General features: G+C 36.2%; 1 protein-coding gene across 28 annotated transcripts in view; it reads right to left on the bottom strand.

Moving 5' to 3' along the window:
• LOC128870443 (twitchin) overlaps positions 1–19480 on the bottom strand; it is a 243403-nt gene that overhangs the window by 177719 nt on the left and 46204 nt on the right. For 25 of the 28 annotated variants that reach the window (XM_054113102.1, XM_054113093.1, XM_054113101.1 and 22 more), the window contains exons 8-9: positions 17534–17835; positions 3189–3412 (exon numbers count right to left, since the gene is read on the bottom strand). In XM_054113102.1, the coding sequence (XP_053969077.1) occupies positions 3189–3412; positions 17534–17835 (526 nt within the window). The remainder of the gene's footprint in view (positions 1–3188; positions 3413–17533; positions 17836–19480) is intronic. The other 3 variants (XM_054113106.1, XM_054113098.1, XM_054113099.1) reach the window with 1 other exon arrangement.

The raw sequence follows: 19480 nt of genomic DNA on the forward strand, positions 1-19480 counted from the left end.
CAAGACTGTACGGTCACGGCAAGATCCTTCTACAGGGACCCTCACCGCTCAAAAACAAATCAGACTTCATAATTCCCGACCTAAACTTCAAGAAAGACTTAACGGTACGTTTTCCACCGAGTGCCCAATGGAAGAAAGGGAAAATGATTGGTAGATTTGATGTCAAAATCTGCATAGACGGTTCGAAGATGAACTGTGGTGTGGGGGATGGCCTCTATTAGGAAACTCTTAGCTTATCCAAATCAATTCGACTTCCTGAATATGCTAGCGTGTTCCAGGCAGAACTATTAGCAATCAGAGAAGCTTGCAAATCCCTGAAACACTACAAAGAAATTGGTGCAAGAGTAGCTATCTTTTCAGACAGTCAAGCAACTATCAAGGCCTTTGACTCCAACTTTAATTCGTCCAAACTAGTTTCACAGTGTAGAGAGGAACTAGAACTGATTGGTCATTGGCTACAAATTACTCTGATATGGATTCTCGGACACAGGAATATAGACATGAGAAAGCCGACGAGCTACTATAGTTTAGCCGAAAGAAAAACATAGCCGTCATACAATATCCAGAGGACGAATTACCAGTTAGCTCAAACATTTCACATATTACTGCAAACCTTAACAGGTCACTAGAAGGACGGAGACCATGCAGCCAGACTTTAAATTCCTTCTGATGAAGCTGTCAGGTGGAGGGGGTGAACCGCCCGGGAGGGAAACTGATCTTAAATCAGTCAATTCTTTGTTGGCATCGCTTTATCCTCGAACAAGCTGTGGATAAGTTCAGTATACATGGTGCAAGCCAGTAGTAGGTGGACCACGGAGCCCAATTGTGAGAAACCTAGACAGATCCGGCCCAGAAAGAATGAGTACAGAACTCGTTCTCTCATCAATCTAGACTAACCATTCATCAGTACAGTAGTTGGCATCATCACCGGGCTTTGCCTAATGGAAACACATTGCTTAATGACTTCTGTCGCCGTAGGAACGATTATGAGGAGAGCGTTGAACACTTCCTCAGCCACTGTCCCTATCTAACCAGAATGTGATATCCCTGTCTAAATTTTTACTTCTTTGGAAGTCTAGCAGACTTGGAATCGGCGCTTCTCAAAAAAATGGTTTCGCCACATTTTGAGTTAGAAGGGGATATTGATGTAAACTAAAGGTATCACAATGGGCCTCCAGGCCTAAGTGGGTCCCTCATGCAGAATGGCAACTACTGAAACCTAACCTAAACTAAAGTCCGCCAGCGGACGGCCTGTCAATTTTATTTAGAAATAGGTAACGCTACAGTTGGTACGTAGAGCAGTCTTACGAAGCTTGCATTAGGCATGAGCAAAGGTGGCATTACATGCATGCCTAGGACTTATATTCAGAAACATAATTCATTAAAATAAAATTATTGTGCTCATACATATTCACTTATTTTATATGTATCTATATTTGTTACGAATAAAGCGAGCCTCGCTTTACCTCATGTAAGGTAGACTAGGTTGAAGGTACGGCATATAGAAGAGAGAAGCTGTTTCACGAGAACTACCCAATATATCTCCAATCGGCTTAGGCGGCCGCCGGTACAATGCTTTGCTCTCCATTCCTCCTTTTCCACCCTTTAATTTTAGATGTCTTCTAATAAGCGTGAAATCGTCAAATAGCTGGTGAACTATTCTTTCGCTCACATTAATATTCATAACTTTAAATTATTCTTGAATGATATGTTTATGTACAGGGTCCGGCACTCGAAGTTTAACCAACTTCAGACCGCTCGTGCATCAGCTGTCAATTAGTTGGCTAACAGACAGTCAAGAGTATTGTTTACAAGCGCGCGAAAGTATTTTGCCGAGAATAAACGCGAAAAAAGAAAATCAGTAATGGAATTAAACGTAATAGTGTGATTGCATTATATTTGGCTGGAAAATAACAACCAGCGATTGTTCATGAGCTCGAGCATATTAATATAAATAAAGTTTTTGTTTATAGCACGATTACTAGTTACAATGATATTGGTAACATCGCGAAACGCCATGGAGGTGATCATCAAAAGACTACAACGTCACGTGAAATGGTTCAAAAAGTGAAGAAGCGACTTGGGCGAAATTCCCAACGATGTGCCAATCAAATGGCGAAAGAACTGAAAATATCTGACCGTAGCATCCGCCGCATCCTGAAAAATGATCCCAAAGTCAAGCCTTACAAAAGGCATATGATCTCAGACCAAAGCAGCAACAAGTCAGGATTTAGAGAGCAAAGCAGTTGCTTCGCTTGGCCGAAAGCGGTCAATTTCCGAACATTGTGTTTTCTGACGAGACAATTTTTTGTGTTTAGCAATTCGTAAACCCGCAAAACGATAGGGTTAATTTGACCGACCGCTCATACGAGAATTTGAGTCATCGATTGGCCACCAGGAGGCAGCACCCGCCACAGCTGGGCCGCTGTAACCGCAGATGGGCGCGCTCAAATTGTTTTCATCGAGCCTGGCGTCAAGGTGAATGCGAAATATTATCAAGAAAAAATGCTGGAGGTTGCTCTGTGCATACAAACATTTCGGTGGCAGACCATGGACCTTTCAATAGGACTCGGCACCGTCTCACAAAGCTCGATTGAACCAAGAATGGCTAAAAAACAACGTTCATAACAAACAATGGCCATTGAGCCATTTTGGGGAACAAGGTCGAAACTAAAAGATTCACCAGTGTCGAGACGCTGAAAAAGTCCTTGTCCGCGAGTGGTCCAATATACCTGCAAGTCACATTCGGGCAGTTTGCGATTCGTTTTTGGACCGCGTAAAAACCAAAGGCAAAGGGGTTATACCGAGTAAAAGAAAATTGATTCTTAATTTTGTATTATTTTCACACATTTTTACTTTGAATTGAATAAAAATGATTTTCCAAATTAAATTTATTGCCTTTTTAATTGGTTACACTTCGAGCGCCGGACCCTGTGGTAATTTATAATTGTATCTAATAATCTGTATGAATCTTATGACAACTAAATAAATCCTATCGATTTACTGAAAAAGCATTTATAAGCTTCATACAAATTTATATATCCTGAAGACCTGGTCCCTATCTTTGTTAGTAGCATTGAGAAAACAAGGAAGGCAAAATAGGGGTTTTAGTGAGTAATTGAATTGTATCGAATTGCGATAAAAATTGTTATATGCGCATTTACTTATATATTGAGTATGAAACTTACCTTTATTTCTAAGGTCAATTCGAATGTGTCTTCCGCAATCACAGCTGATTTTATTTTAATCTTTTCACTTTCACTGACCAGCTGGGAACCTCTATACCAACTAACCGTGGGCTCAGGTTTCGCTTTGCATTTGCATTTCATCGTTATTAGTGTACCAGAGTCATTTGGGATAATTCGAGGTTTCTCTATGAATGACGGCGCAAATCCATTAGCGTCGTTAGCACCTAGTGTATAAATTTATGTGTATTTGAAATTAGAAAAAAATTATTAATTAGTCTCATAAAGGTTTCGGTATTGAAATATACCTATGCAAACAAATTGTGTAACAAGGGGCAACAAATCTAACATTGTTTGCAATCACATCTTACTTAAAATTATTTTGAAAGTGGAATTCCTGGAATTCCACACTTCCCTAAGAGTTGCAAATAACAAAATTTACTCCGCGAGATATGACAAATATGTTCTACGGCGAGTCAAAAAGGATTTATTTTTAAGTCCACCGAAACTCGCAACAATCGCCGAAAATGGTTTGGGGGAAAAATTTTGGCATGCAAACAATAAGAAATATATTGAATAGCGCTGATTTTAACGGCAGAAGATCAAAGCATATAAGGCCTTTATTAACGAACGTAATCAAAAAGCAAGGCGGCGCTTTGACAAGGAATACTAATTAAAAGATTTGTCAGTCCATTCCATTCTACACTATTCATTGATGAAAACAAGTTCAACCATTTGGTTCAATTGGCAGACCTTGTGTATGGGGAAGATCAAATGAAGCGCTCCTTACTAAAAATATAAAATCCACAGTAAGGCACGGGTGTGGGTCCGTAAATGGTCCGTTCATTTTCTGCATCTGGGGCTGTGTATCTTAACACAGAAAAATTGACACTTTTTAAAGGAATACTTGGTCTAGGAGAATATTTGTATTTTTATCAGGCCAGTTACCTAAAGCATAAGGCTTATAATGTGTTATGATGGTTGCTATATACATAATTCTTCGCATGTCATCGATACACCAGCCAAGAGACCTGATTTAAGCCCCATCGAGAATTTGTGAGTGTGTATATCGATGGGAAAGTTCGCCACAATACCATAAATTCAAAGGACGACATAAAGAGGGTCCTTTTGTACGAACGACAAAAAATTGAGACCAGTTTTTGTGTAAAGCTTGTAAAATCTATGCCAAAGAAATTATAAATGGTTACTTATATATAATGTACGAGTTTCACTTTCGCACTGATTTACATGGAATTTTTTTCTTTCGCCTCACTAAAAGTGTAATATAATTAAAAATTTCAGTTGGATTATTTTGATTTTGTTTGATATTATTGTACTAATACAATATGCAATATCTTTCTTGAACAGTAGAAGTTTCGTTTGGGACTACTCTATATGCCATTGATGTGAGGATGGTATCACCACTATAAAATAATAAAATAATAACTACGTAATTAATTATAAGTATGTACTTAATATGAATATAGTCGTATAATTAAAAATACAAATGATGATTAAATGCTAGTGTTCATGTACATATGAACTCGTATGTAAACGTTGTAATGATAATGAATAACACTGTGTGACAAAAACAAAAATTAAATATACCTTTAAGGAGACCTAGCACAACTTGTGGCTATAGAAAAACTAAAAAAAATGGTATATGAGAAATTTTCAATACACCCTCAAAATCTCATTTTATGGCCATAAAACCGTTTTTCAGTAGGTTGATGTGAACAATCACTCCTAACTTCGCCAATTTCCATCCGATTTCGAATTTGTTTTTTTTAGTTCGAAAGAACAAAAACAAGCCTTTTTAACAGTTTGTTGACAATTTTTCTGAAATGACAACTGACGAGACTGTAGACGGAAGTATTTGGAATTTTTTTATTTTTTCTCTATTTTTTCAATTTTGACATAATTTTTACGATATTATCCGATATTGAGGATTTTTTTTAGTACACTACTGTTATACAATAGTAAATTTAATTTTGTGTCGAATGAGCTATATTTGACTGTAATTGAATTAAAATTAGTAGAGTTGTGTGAGTTTTAAGATTTTTTCTTTTTTTTTACTAATTTGGTATGTAGATATAACTAACGCTAAATGGGAGTAAGGACGTGTTTTGATGCGTTATTATAGATACGTAATATTTATTGGAGTATATATATATACATGAGAGTACACTGTTCTGCATACAACAGAACTGGTTAGAACTTACGAAAATATCTGACATATTATCACACATTTTTTTTTCAATAGAAATATGAAAAAGCTCCCAAGTGTACCAAAGTTCACACTGTACATTGATTAACAAAAGAAGTTTGTTATTATAATTTAACCTTATTAAAACGTCAAAGTTTTATTGTTTTGCTTAAATTTGTGAGAAAGAAATGTGCGATAATCGCAATAAGTTTTGTTTCATTTGTGGTTTGTGGATCAAAAGCATTGTTTGAAGTTACAGAGTAATAAAGCTCTGGTGGCTACAACCAGAGAATGTTAATGCAATGAGAAGGAGCAAATGTTAAATGAGCTTTTTTCGAGTTCTAATTTGTAGATTCATACTAAGGTAATTTCAAATTCAACTTTGCTCACTAGTGGGGAATTGCAGATATTTACCACGCGAGTGACGCGAGGGGAGGGTTTCTATATTTACTTACCACGCTAGGACAGGAATTCAGATTTTTTCTGCGTTTACCAAACTACTGAGGAATTTCATAAGATTTTTCGGCACACTACTAAGGAAATCGACTTATTTTATGCCCACAGCGAAGCGAATAAATTTGCGATTAAGAAGGTCGCGCGGCAGTTAATTTGTGGTGCAGAAGCTAAAGTCGGCCGAATTATTCGTTTTGTTTTTTGGCACGTACATATTTAATTCAGGTTCAAGTGCTGAAGTCATATTTTTTTTTCTTGCACATTTTTCTTTTACAATTCAAACCAGGAAAATTTGGTAAAATTTTTGAGTTTATTTTAATTAAAATTTCTTTAAAATACTGCTTTTTTTTGTATTTCATAAATGGAAGTTTCCTTTCGGTATAAAATAGTTCATACTGGATATGACCTGATTTTTATATAAATCAATCAAAACAGAAAATATGTATGTACATATGTCTTTAATCTCTTTCATCAAATCCAAATTATATTGATGAGAAAATATCATTCTAATATCCGTTCAGAAAGCCAAACGCGCATACACACATACATACAAACTTCAACTAACGCAGAATATGTGCATATAAAACTGCAAATCGAATAAATGAGTGATTTAGAAAAGTTCATTAGTAATTGTAGTTTAGCGCAATCGTGAAAGACGTGTTGTGTATGCAGTACATGGTCCCATATTTGACTCAGGTTCAAGTCCTGTACACACTTTTCTTTGTTCGATATTTTTATTTAATTTTTTGTATTTGGTTTAATTAGAATTGATTTAAAATAGTGTATTCAGGTTTTTCTAATACCTGTTATTTAGAAATTTATTTTCTAAAGGGTGTTTTTTTTAGAGGTTAGGTTTTCAAGATGAAATAAAACGTATATAATTTAATGTTATGGCCAAGAATTTAGCTTTATTATAAATATAAGGGTTTGCCATTATGTTTTAAAAATGATTTCGGGCAAGTGGCCGCCGCGGCTGGCTCGAATAAATTCCAGCCGAGAGGCCCAATTTTCGACCACTTTTTGCAGCAATTGGGGCCGTATGTCAGCAATAACGCGCCGAATATTCTCTTCCAAGACGTCAATCGTCTCGGGTTTATCTGCGTAGACAAGCGACTTCACATAGCCCCACAAGAAATAGTCCAGCGGTGTTATATCGCACGATCTTGGAGGCCACGCAACAGGTCCACGGCGCGAGATAATGCGCTCACCAAAAGTTTCCTTCAATAAATCGATTGTTGCGTTGGCTGTATGGCATGTAGCGCCGTTTTGTTGGAACCAAAGGTCGTCGACATCAACATCGTCCAATTCAGGCACGAAAAAGTCATTAATCATGGCTCTATAGCGCTCTCCATTGACTGTAACATTATGGCCGGCTTCATTTTTAAAGAAATATGGACCAATGATTCCCTCTGCCCATAGAGCACACCAAACAGTGGCTTTTTGAGGATGTAACGGCGTCTCAGCAATGGCTTGTGGATTATGTTCACTCCAAATGCGACAATTTTGCTTATTGACATACCCATTCAACCAAAAGTGAGCTTCATCGCTGAACAAAATTTTCTTGTGAAAATCGGGATCGGTGGCCATCTCGTTTTGGGCCCAAATTTGCACGATTTGCAAACGTTGTTCAGGTGTACGTCTATTCATTATGAAATGGCAAACCAAACTGAGCATAAATCAAGTGACAGCTGTCAAAAAGACCATCTACGAAAAAAGTAGTGCCAACTTGAAAACCTAACCTCTAAAAAAAACACCCTTTATATAACATTATTCATACTCCTTTTGAATTGATTTATATGTAAAACAGCCATAAAGGCAATGCATATGAATATGAATTCATATATGTATGTATGTATTTAATCTCTTCAGTAAAATCTGAACTACTTACATACACATATTGATGAGAAAATATTCTAATATCCATCCAGAAAGCCAAACGCGCATGCACGCATATGTATATAAATATATACAAACCTTCAACGAACGCAAAATGTATGCATATAAAAAACAACAACTGCGACCGTCTTCTTGTCCATCAGTGAAAAGATGGGATATGTATACCCTATGAGCAAAAAGAACCGGGAAGGTGGTGTTGACTGTTTTCTTCGATTGCCAAGGCGTAGTCCACCATGAGTACTTTCCATCGGGCCAGACAGTCAATAAAGAATATTATTCATCCATTTTCAAGCCTTTGAGAGATGCTGTATGTTGCAGACGGCCGGAAATGTGAGCAAACAATTCTTGGATTTTGCATGATGGTAACGCGCCATCGCACTGATCCCAGAGAATACGACGAAGGAGCTGAAGGCCATGTCGGCCTGCCGGGGGAGTTTGGAAGACTGGGTTAAACATTGGCACATGTGTGTTGCTTCAGACGGGTCATATTTTGAAGGAGATAATATAAATTTGCTTTAAATTTAACTCTGTTTTGTTTAATTTAAACATTCCCGGTACTTTTTGACCATACATATACATATATGTACATATACATACCGGTACATATATGCGGCTTTGCGGATAGAAATGTGTGATTCGCTAGAATTGTTCAAGGCATCTAAGTCGCATTAACTCGCGACTGTCGAACAGTTAGAAGACATATTTACATGCATATAAGGGTGCATACATACATACGGAGCCGCGGCCACTCGACACGACAAAAATTTAAGATTTATCAAATATTGACATATAAATCCACGCGAAATATTCCAATATTGCCTATTTTCGAATGGTCGCGAAAATTGGCATATGGGCGGCTCGTTTTATGAATGAAATTGAAATATGAGCTCGAACTTATGAACGAACTTTTTGTTTTCGTTCTAAATTGTTCAGCGCCGTCGCTGATAGAATCATGGCCGCTGCGACTGCGTCTACGAATGTATTTTGTTTTTGTAGTCGCTAGGCTTGGATTTTAGCTTCGGGCGGCATGCGCATGTGAGGTATGTGTTTTTGTTGTGTTCTGGAACATTTTAGAATGTGTGGTGGCAAAGCGGCCATCGCGTTGCGCTTGCTGTTGCTTTTGCGTCTATCAAAGTATTGTGTTTTTGTAAGTACAATATTAGGAATATCGACTGGTGAAAGACAAAAGTACACGGAAGCAAGAAGGGAGCGCTGTGCTCGCGCATATGTGCATGAATGTATGAACGTGCATGGATGTAGTAACAAATGAATACAATTATTTTGTAGGAAGTTTAGAAGGCAAGTAGGTATATATGTATGTATGTATGTATGCTAGGACATAAAGTGGGTATATATGTATACATACATAGAGCAGAATTGTTTTTGCACTTGTTAGGAAGAAACTCGTTCACTAGTGCGTATGTGTATTTGATTTCTTGTAAGAATGTGACGTGCTGTGACATGTGTACATACATAAGTCAAGGTTATTGGGCATACATGCATATGTACATATGTATGAAAGGAAGATGATGTTCTTACACTTGTGCATTATTGTTTTTCATATACAAATGTACATACATACATATGTATGTAAATGCTGTCGAATACATACATAAACTATAAATTGACATACAATATAAAATAAGTGTTGATTTATCTTAAGCCGTTCTTTTTTTCTGAATGCAAATATGTACCTCCTATTGACATGTACATACATATTATGTATAATATATTGTCATATACCATCATTTATGTACATATAGAGTATACGTTCATTTATGAATGTATTGTATGTAATGAAAAACTTCACGAATTACTTTCAGAATTTATTAAAACTTATTCGCGTCGCGCGCATACATATCTACGTAGACATCACAAACCTTTGTTCACAACGCAGGCGCAGAAATAAACGCTCTGCGTATTTATCCTCCCCACGTGACTCGCCATCAATTCTCGGCGCAAATTTTTTTTTTTTTCGTTTTTAAATTTTTTTTTTTTTAATGTAATCGTAAAAAAATTTGTAATAAATCTTATGTATCCGCTTATCATTTCAAAGTAACAAAATGGTAAAAAAATAAGCAGTCGAAGAAATAAACGCACCGCCTATGTTTCCTCGCCACATGTTAGACTCGATTTCAATTCCCGGCGCAAACTTTTTTTTATAAATTTTTTTTTTTATAATGTAATTGAAAAAAAATTATGTAATAAATTTTACGTATTCGCTTATTATTTCAAAAATACGAAAATAGTAAAAATTTAATTGGTTTAATGTCGAGGTGAGAAATGTGTTGTGTGTTGAGGTGAAAGATATGTGGTGTTTCTAATTTTTGTGTGGGGAAAAGTCAGTGAGGTGTCTATAAACTCGGTGTGCTAAATTTCCTTATTACAAATCTTTCAAATCTCAATTGTACTAAAAAAAGCTCACAGTAACATTTGCACCTTCTCATTGCATTAACATTCTCTGCTACAACGATGTCTTTAAGCTTACATATACTACTTCTGATCGCTGGTATGAACCGGAATTTGCTTGTACTGAGTGTTCATTAAAATTCAAGAGATATAAATCAAAACGTTGCCAGAGAAGTCGAATTTCTTTATATTCTCCGATGATGTGGCATCATCAGCCTTATCATAAGCCAGATGATTGTTATTTTTGTGTATGCTAATGCTGTTGCAACTGTTAAGAACCCCGTAGTCTTGGACGATATGATTGACTCAACTGCAGGTCATGAACTGAAGGAAGTTCAACTCATTGCTGATGATGATCAAACTGATAACAATAAACCTGATGATGAAGAATACTTTCCGTCTGGTTCTAAGTCTTCAGAACGACACATTGTATCAAATTCAGATTTTCAGGATCTTTCTCGTAATTTACTTCTATCGGGAAGACAATCTGAAACGCTCGCTTCTCGATTTAAACAATGGAATTTAGTTGATGACGACTTCAGATGAATGATGGTGATCGAATTTCTTACAGAGAAGTTTTCAAAACTGATGAAAAGAATGACAAATGTACCGTACCATACTAAACTCCAAAGGCCCGTTTCCAATGCATTTTTAAGTTTGGAACCAGTTCCGTTGTGTACTGCACCGTACCGCACCGCACAGTGCTGCACTGCACAATACTCCAATAAATATTATGTGTTTATAATGACACTTGTTATCATTTTCGTGCTTCGAAACGCGCCCTTATTCCCATTTAGCATTAGTTATACCTACATACCAAATTAGTAAAAAAAAAAAAAAAATCTTAAAACCCACACAACTCTATTAATTTTAATTCAATTACAGTCAAATATAGCTCATTCGACGCAAAATTAAATTTACTATAACAGTAGTGTACCAAAAAAAATCCTCAATATCGGATAATATTGTAAAAATTATGTCAAAGTTGAAAAAATAGAGAAAAAATAAAAAAATTCCAAATACTTCCGTCTACAGTCTCGTCAGTTGTTATTTTAGAAAAATTGTCAACAAACTGTTACAAAGGCTTGTTTTTGTTCTTTCGAACTAAAAAACAAATTCGAAATCGGATGGAAATTGGCGAAGTTAGGAGTGATTGTTCACATCAACCTACTGAAAAACGGTTTTATGGCCATAAAATGAGATTTTGGAGGTGTATTGGAAATCTCAACAAAAGTATAATATCACTGTCGCACAGTGTAATATAAGCAAATGAATGTTAACAAATGATGCAATTGAAAAAGTTAAAAAATCTGTGAGGAGATCATAACGATTTTTTAAGTTAGAAGCAACCGTTGCATAAAAATGCGTGGTATTTAGAATATTTTAGCTATGTATCATATGTTTGCACATTGGGTTTTAAAAATTTACAATAATTCAAACGCAAAGAAGCTTAAACGTATATAAATACATGTACGAGAGTAGGTCAATAAATCCAGATGGCATTGCCACCTAATTTTCGCATCTTTCAAATAGTTTTGTTATGGCAACCATTTAAAACAGACGTCTACGACCCTATTTCTAAAAATGGAAAAAATGAGTTTCGTGTGCTCATTAAATACGCAATCCAAACAAATGCTTTAAAGTATTAATTTGTCTTTTAACTATTGGTTGGAGCTATCCATTACCAGTTTACTAATTCTTGAGTCGGTCGTACTAGCACGTCGAACGTTCTGATCGGCCAATGGGCATCACTATACCAGAAATGGTCGATGAAATCCATGGTGTGACTTTGCACGACCGGCGAGACTTATCACATGTATCAGGGATTTTAGTTTTGCGGAAATATTTGGGTATGAAGAAGCTATCAGCAAATTGAATGCCACGTTTGCTCACAATCGGCAACAAACAGAAGAGTGTTTGGCGAGTTTAAATCAGAGGTCAACAAAATTGACTTTCCGAGTGTGTTGGTGAACACAGAGTAATCGCACTGCACAGTGGTCAAAAAAGTATAATTTAAATACCAAATGTACCAACACTGAAAAGTTAATACTGTTTTGCTCCACTCTGATACTCATACGCATAAAATTATAATTTATATATTATACGAGGTTTGTTCAAACAGTATCGCGAAATTAGTGTTTTTTCAAAAATTATTATGCACTTGTTCCAACGTTTTTTCCAATCTTTGAAGCACTTCAAGAAATCATTTTTTTATCTTGTTCAGCTCCTCCTTCGATGCCGTCTTTACCTCGTCAATCATAGCGTAGCGTCGTCCTTTCATAGGCCTGTGGGTAAAGCTCATGATGCACAGCACTCCTGCAATCGAAGAAAACGGTAAGCAAAACTTTTACATTCGACCGAACTTGGCGCGCTTGTTTCGGTCTTGGCTCGTGCGGTAGCTTCCATTGAGTTGATTGAGCTTTGGTTTCCACATCTAAACCATAAACCCACGATTCGTCACCAGTTATGACCCTCTGGAGCAAATTTGGGTCGTCGCGGACAGAGTCCAACATCTCATTAGCAATGTTCATGCGATGCTGCTTATGGTCGAAATTGAGAAGTTTTGGCACGAATTTTGCGGCGACTCGTCTCATGCCCAAACCATTGAAAAAAATCGAATGGCACGAGCCAATCAATATTTCTAGGTCCTCAGCAACTTCTCTAATGGTGATTCGACGATTGGCCAATACCATTTTCTTTACTTCATCAATTTTTTGTATGTTGTTGAAGTGCTCGGGCGTCCGGTACGCTCTTCGTCGTTCACATCTTCTCGGAACTTTTTGTACCACCGATAAACGTTGCTTTGGTCCAAAGTAGCTTCTCCGCGCGCTTAATTTCGTTTTTAACACAACATGGGGTCTGAACCCTGCACGGGCCTGTATCGTAGTCCCTTACTGCAGCCCCTAGAGAGCACAAAATTGAGCAAAACTCATCCCGTGGAGAACAACTGCGTTCTTTTAGTCTCATATTTACACAACAGATCGGTTTGTGTGTGTATGTGTTTGGTTGTATCTACACAATGTTGCCATTGATATATTTGCTTACACACTTTTTTACACATCCGCGTTATCAGTTACAATTTTTCATTGTTTAATAAACCAAAGCCAAAAACCAACCTATGCAAATAGTTAATGTATCTATAATTAACATTATTCAACATTGTTTTTAAGTTATTTTAACAAAAATTAAAATGCTTCCAAGTTTATTTTGTAAATGATTTCGTTTGGCATCACTGTGTGGTGAGAGAGCAATCAGCTGACAGAGTTCTACGGGAATTTTCAAAAATCCTGCGATAAAATCTACGATTCGGAAAGGAAGTAATTTTTCATTTGGGGCTGATCGTAACAGCTGACAGGGGACTGCGTTTGCGTCGGTGACTGTTTGCAGCATAAAAGCGCTCTTAAAACCATAACATTGCGCACAGTCACCGACGTAAACGCAGTTCCCTGACAGCTGTTACGATCAAACTAATGAGAACCCAATGTAAATGAAAAATTACTTCCCTTCCGTATCGTAGTATCGTAGATTTTGTGGCAGGAATTTTGAAAATTCCTCTCAGGGTTGCTCTCTCACCACACAGTGTTGCCAAACAGTACATTTCGACATCATTTACAAAATAAACTTGGAAACATTTAAATTTTTGTTAAAATATCTTAAAAACAATGTTGAATAATGACAATTATAGATAAATTAACTATTTGCATATGTTGGTTTTTGGCTTTGGTTTATTAAACAATGAATAATTGCAACTGATAACGCGGATATGTGAAAAAGTGTGTAAGCAAATATATCAATGGCAACATTGTGTAGATACAACCAAACACATACACACACAAACCGATGTGTTGTGTAAATATGAAACTAAAAGAACGCAGTTGTTCTCCACGGGACTACGATACGTCGGTCAGTGTGCGGACTATAATGCTGGAAACAGTCAGCGACGTACGTAGTCCCTTACCGTAGCCCCTAGAAAGCACAAAATTGAGCAAAACTCATCCCGTGGAGAACAACTGCGTTCTTTTAGTTACATATTTACACAACGCATCAGTTTGTGTGTGTATGTGTTTGGTTGTATCTACACAATGTTACCATTGATATCTTTGCTTACACAATTTTTCACACATCCGCGTTATCAGTTACAATGTTTCATTGTTTAATAAACCAAAGCCAAAAACCAACAAATGCAAATAGTTTATTTATCTATAATTAACATTATTCAACATTGTTTTTAAGTTATTTAAACAAAAATTAAAGTTTTTCCAAATTTATTTTGTAAATGATTTCGAAATGTACTGTTTGGCAACACTGTGTGGTGAGAGAGCAATCCTTAGGAGAATTTTCAAAAATCCTGCTGCAAAATCTACGATACGGAAGGGAAGCAATTTTTCATTTACACAGGGGCGTTTACATCGGTGACTGTTTGCAGCATAAGAATGCGTGTGTTGAATATACTGCTCGGATCATGGTGAAAAGATTTTTATGGTATAGCCAATATCAAACCTTTAGCCAGCTCTCTGCGAATTTGACAGAATCGGCTGTTGGGTTGACGTATCAGAAGCTCCGAATCGGTTTGTTTATGAAAAAACTAAGAATGCGTTAGTGGTATACGAAAAAAATAACACAATGTTACTTCGTTGCTGTCTCAACAACTACTGATTGGACGAGTGCAGCTTTTGGCTGGGGATAAGATTGTGTTAGTCGTACTATATATGAAAAAAAATCTCCACACAATTTTCGCTCATGTCACTTCGTTGCTAATGAACAACGACTAATTAGACGAGTGTGTGAATATATGTGAAATGATATACGATTGTGTTACTGACATACAAAAAAATCAATGCAGCCTTCACTCATATTGCTTCGTTGCTATCTGAACAACGATTGATTGGACGAGTGCGTCCATACATGTGAAATCATCGTGCAGAATTTGGTTGACGAATCACTCCCGTCAGCAATGGCAGCCGAAGTTCTCCTCACAATTTGGTTTTTCACCATAGTTATTGGCTAAACCTAGTAATCTACCCTCCTTGGCTCGCACGAGCAAATTTTACCGACCTCTGGTTTAAATCGTAATCCGAAGGACAATTGGCGGCGTTTTTTAACAGTGGGTGAAATGTGGGTTCACCGAAAAAGATGAAGGTGGAGCAACAAAGTCATAGTAAAAGCTTTGGTATAAGTGCGGTTTCATTCACATCGATAAATCGTTTAATTGGAGAACATCAACTACTTGGAAAACCTTCATTTAAGTGTGTCGTTTTTTGCTAAACACAGTGTTCTTTATTTCTGTTTTCAGGGATTTATTAATCCACCCTCGTATGTACCTGCATCTTCAACTGTGCGGTCTTATGAGATATGCTATAAAAGGAAGAGGAAATACCAAACAGGTCTACATATTTACACAGATGGACAAAAGTCACCGTCATTTAAGATCTAGAAGATTATAACATCTCCCGTGCCCAGAATATAATGGAAACATCAAAAGTAGCATATTTAACAAAAACTATGATTTATTTAATTTCTATTTCAGTTTAAATATCTTTCTCTTACTAGCCCATTTTTGGAAAAATGAAAAATAAAATATTTTTGTCACCTTTTTGGAAGACAAAATTCACCGTCACGTCAGGTCGGCTTGCATTTTAACAAAAATTTAAGCCAATCTGGCTCCTTTTTTCAGTGAATTCGTTTAGTATGGTAGCTTTAAGACTGATCTGTATACATTCTATAACGGTACATAATTAAAAAATTTTACTGACGCCGCGTGATTGTTAAAAATGAATCAAAAAAGGAAAGAAACCACAATTGAAGAGAGAAAAATTATTTTAAATGCGTACAATCAAAGCAAGACCATTCGGGAGATATGCTCATTAGTAAATCGTCCACGCACCACTATTACTGGAATAATAAAAAGATTTAAAGATGTACCAGAGTGCAAATATTTGGCAAGGAGTGGATGACCGCCGGCACTATCTGAACGTGAAAAGCGTGAAATAATAAAAATAGTTAAAAAAGAGTCAAAAACTCCGTCAACAGAAATTGCTGCATCGATAAAGGAACTGGTACAGTTGTTCACCCACGTACTGTGCGCAGGGCGCTGAATTCCGCTGGTTATAACGCCAGAGTATGCAGAAAAAAACCACAGATCAGCAAGGTCAACCAATCGAAGCGTCTTTCCTTCGCAAAAGAGCATTTAAGCAAGAGAATAGATTTCTGGGAAAAATTTATCTTCTCTGATGAAAGTAAATTTTGCATATATAAATCAGACGGACGTGTTTTAACGTGGAGAAGGCAGGGCGATGAATTAGCAGAGAAGCATATACAAACAACTGTGAAACACGGTGGTGCTGGAGTCATGGTATGGGGATGCATGTCGGCGGCTGGTGTCGGAGAGCTCGTCTTTATCGATGAAATAATGGACACATTACTTTATTTGAATATCCTTAAAGAAAATCTCCAAAAAAGTGCTCAAAAGGTTGGCATTGAATCAGACTATTATTTTCAACATGACAATGACCCCAAGCACACCGCAGAAATAGTTCGCTTGTGGGTCTTGTACAACACTCCCCATACCTTGAAAACTCCGCCACAGTCACCCGACCTGAATCCAATAGAACATTTATGGGACCATTTAGATCGGCGCATTCGGGAGCATCACATTACCTCAAAGACTATGCTTAAGCAAACGCTGCTACAGGAATGGCAGAAAATAAGCCCAGAAGTTACCAAAAAACTGGCTCATTCGATGCAGAAACGATTGCAAGCTGTCATCAAAAATAACGGCAAACACACTAAAATAATATTAGCACTTAAATTGATTAAGTACTTTATTAAATGACGGTGACTTTTGTCCACCAGAAATGCCATTTTTTTTATAAATACTTCTTGAATTAGCCTTATGTTTAAACTGAAACATAATTTAAATAAATAATAGTTTTCGTTAAATATACTACTTTTTATGTTTCCATTATGTTCTGGGCGCGGGCGATGTTATAATCTTCTAGATAGTAAATGACGGTGACTTTTGTCCATCAGTGTGTATAAATAATTATAATTATACAATATATATAGACATAGAGGTATATACAAAAACTCATACAAGTATGTACATTAATACACACGAATACGTATGTATGTACGTAGTATAAGTAAGGCTGCTTTGCACTTCTTATACATAGCTTAATGCACTCAAATACATGCTACCTATTCATACAAAGTGATTTATACATACCTACATATGTCATATCAACGTATCAAAACATAGCATAGAGAATCTTAAAGTAACGGTTTTTTTTTTCTTTTTTTTGTAGCATAACAATGTATGTAGGTATGGATATATATTTAGAGGCAGACTTGTCTCTATGTGCGTTTTGTATATTGCAAAATATACCTTGGAAATTCAGCGCTATATTAGCATTGCTTTCGCCATACATATTAACGGCATTGCAGCGATAATTGCCACCATCGTCCTTGGTTGGATTTTGTATCTCCAATGTCAAAATATATACGTCCTTAGAAATTGCCTTTCTTGACATCTTTGTACGCTTTGAATCTTCTATTTTTTTGTCGGCACAGTGCCATGTTATGTCTGGGACCGGATGTGCTTCTAATATACATTCCATTATTAATATATCTTCTTCTTGTCGTATGGTTGGCTTTTTGGGGAAACGCGGCGATTTACCATCCGGAATTCTGTATTGATAATTTTTAATCGTTTTCTTAATTTTATTAAAACTCACTTATTGTAAAATAGTGGATGAAGACATTTAATGAAAATTAGGATTTTTAAATATAAGGATTGCATTGCTGGATTTATGTGGTATGGAATCTTCAAAAACCTATGAATCGATAAAATATTTAATACAGGTTCAGAATAAGTGAACACATGGCTTATATGCAAACCGAAAAGATTTGATTTAGCGACAAATTTTTGATTTTTCTGAATATTTTTTACGAGTCCTATGTCGAAAAATGAGACATATATTCGAATATATTTTGAAAAAATATAGTTTTAAAAATTTCGTGAGTTGTGGCTTTGAAACTCATTTTGAAATTCTATTACTGCGATTCTATCAGAGCTAGAAACTATATGTAAAAAAAGTACTCAGTCAATTTACATGGAGCGGTGGCATCATTGGCAAATTTATCTCTGGAAACGCCATTTCTGTCGACAGTGAGCGTTACATAGGCAACTGAAGGAATGGATTTAGCAGGAAGGCGCGCCATGCCACAGTCGATCATTATCGCCCAAGTTCGGTAATCGTGGTATCAGTCGTTTCGGCGATGTCAATTGGCCACCACGGAGCTGCAATTTGACGCCCTTAGAATTTTGTTTGTGCTGTACCAATAAAATGTTATGCGAACAATCTATAACCGATTCTTACACTTAAGTTTCAACATTTGTTTTTTTCTCATCCAGTACAATTATCAATAGAAAAATAAAACTCATTCTGTAACATTTACATCGCGAGCAAATAAAAGCGAAAGAAGTGCTGTTTATTGAACGTAAAACAAAAAATTAAAAACAGGTTTATAACATGTCGATGTTTAGAAAAAAATTTGACGCTATAACACCTATTTACGATCTCTGATAGTTATATGTAGGTAATAAATAAATAGCAATCAACCTTTTGTGTATGAAGCTGTTACTTCTTTTAAAGATTAATTCATAGAGAATATGAACTGATTCATGCCATTTAAATCCAGTATTATATACATAACTTTGTACATTTCGGAGTGAACCAAAAAGCTTTATTGTGAAAAAATCGTTTGATTTTTTTTAATTCAAATGTTATAAAAATAATTTTTGTTAGGAAATCGTTTAATTTATTTTTAGTTAAATATAAGAAAAATACGTTATTAAATTCGGAATTTTTAGGCTTCTCTGAGCATGTCTTGCTTTCAAGCATAACATTTTTAGGTTGATTAGAAGGCATAAATTCCTTCTCCTCTACCTTAAGCAGGCCCATAAATAAAGGTTTATCTAATAAGAGGTGTTATTTTGATATTCAAAGAAAAATGCAACTTTTTAATATAAATGAGCAGAGGTTTATTTCATTATAAAGAGGAAGGTATGCCGTTAATAGAGGAAAATAAAATCAGACAAATGACCACCACGACCACGCTTACAGGAAAATATTCTTTTCATGAAATTTTCCATAACTGAATTGCAAAGTGACTGCCCTATGTCCTCGATAGCCTCACGAATTCCATCTTTGAGATCTTGAATCGACCCTGGGCTGTTGGCGTAGACCTTCTATTTGAGGTGGCCCCAAAGAAAAAAGTCACAGGGTGCTAAATCACAAGATCTCGGTGGCCAATTGCGATCACCTCGTAA

This window comes from Anastrepha ludens, chromosome X (genome assembly GCF_028408465.1).
Source record: "Anastrepha ludens isolate Willacy chromosome X, idAnaLude1.1, whole genome shotgun sequence".
Taxonomy (NCBI): Eukaryota; Metazoa; Arthropoda; class Insecta; order Diptera; family Tephritidae; genus Anastrepha; species Anastrepha ludens.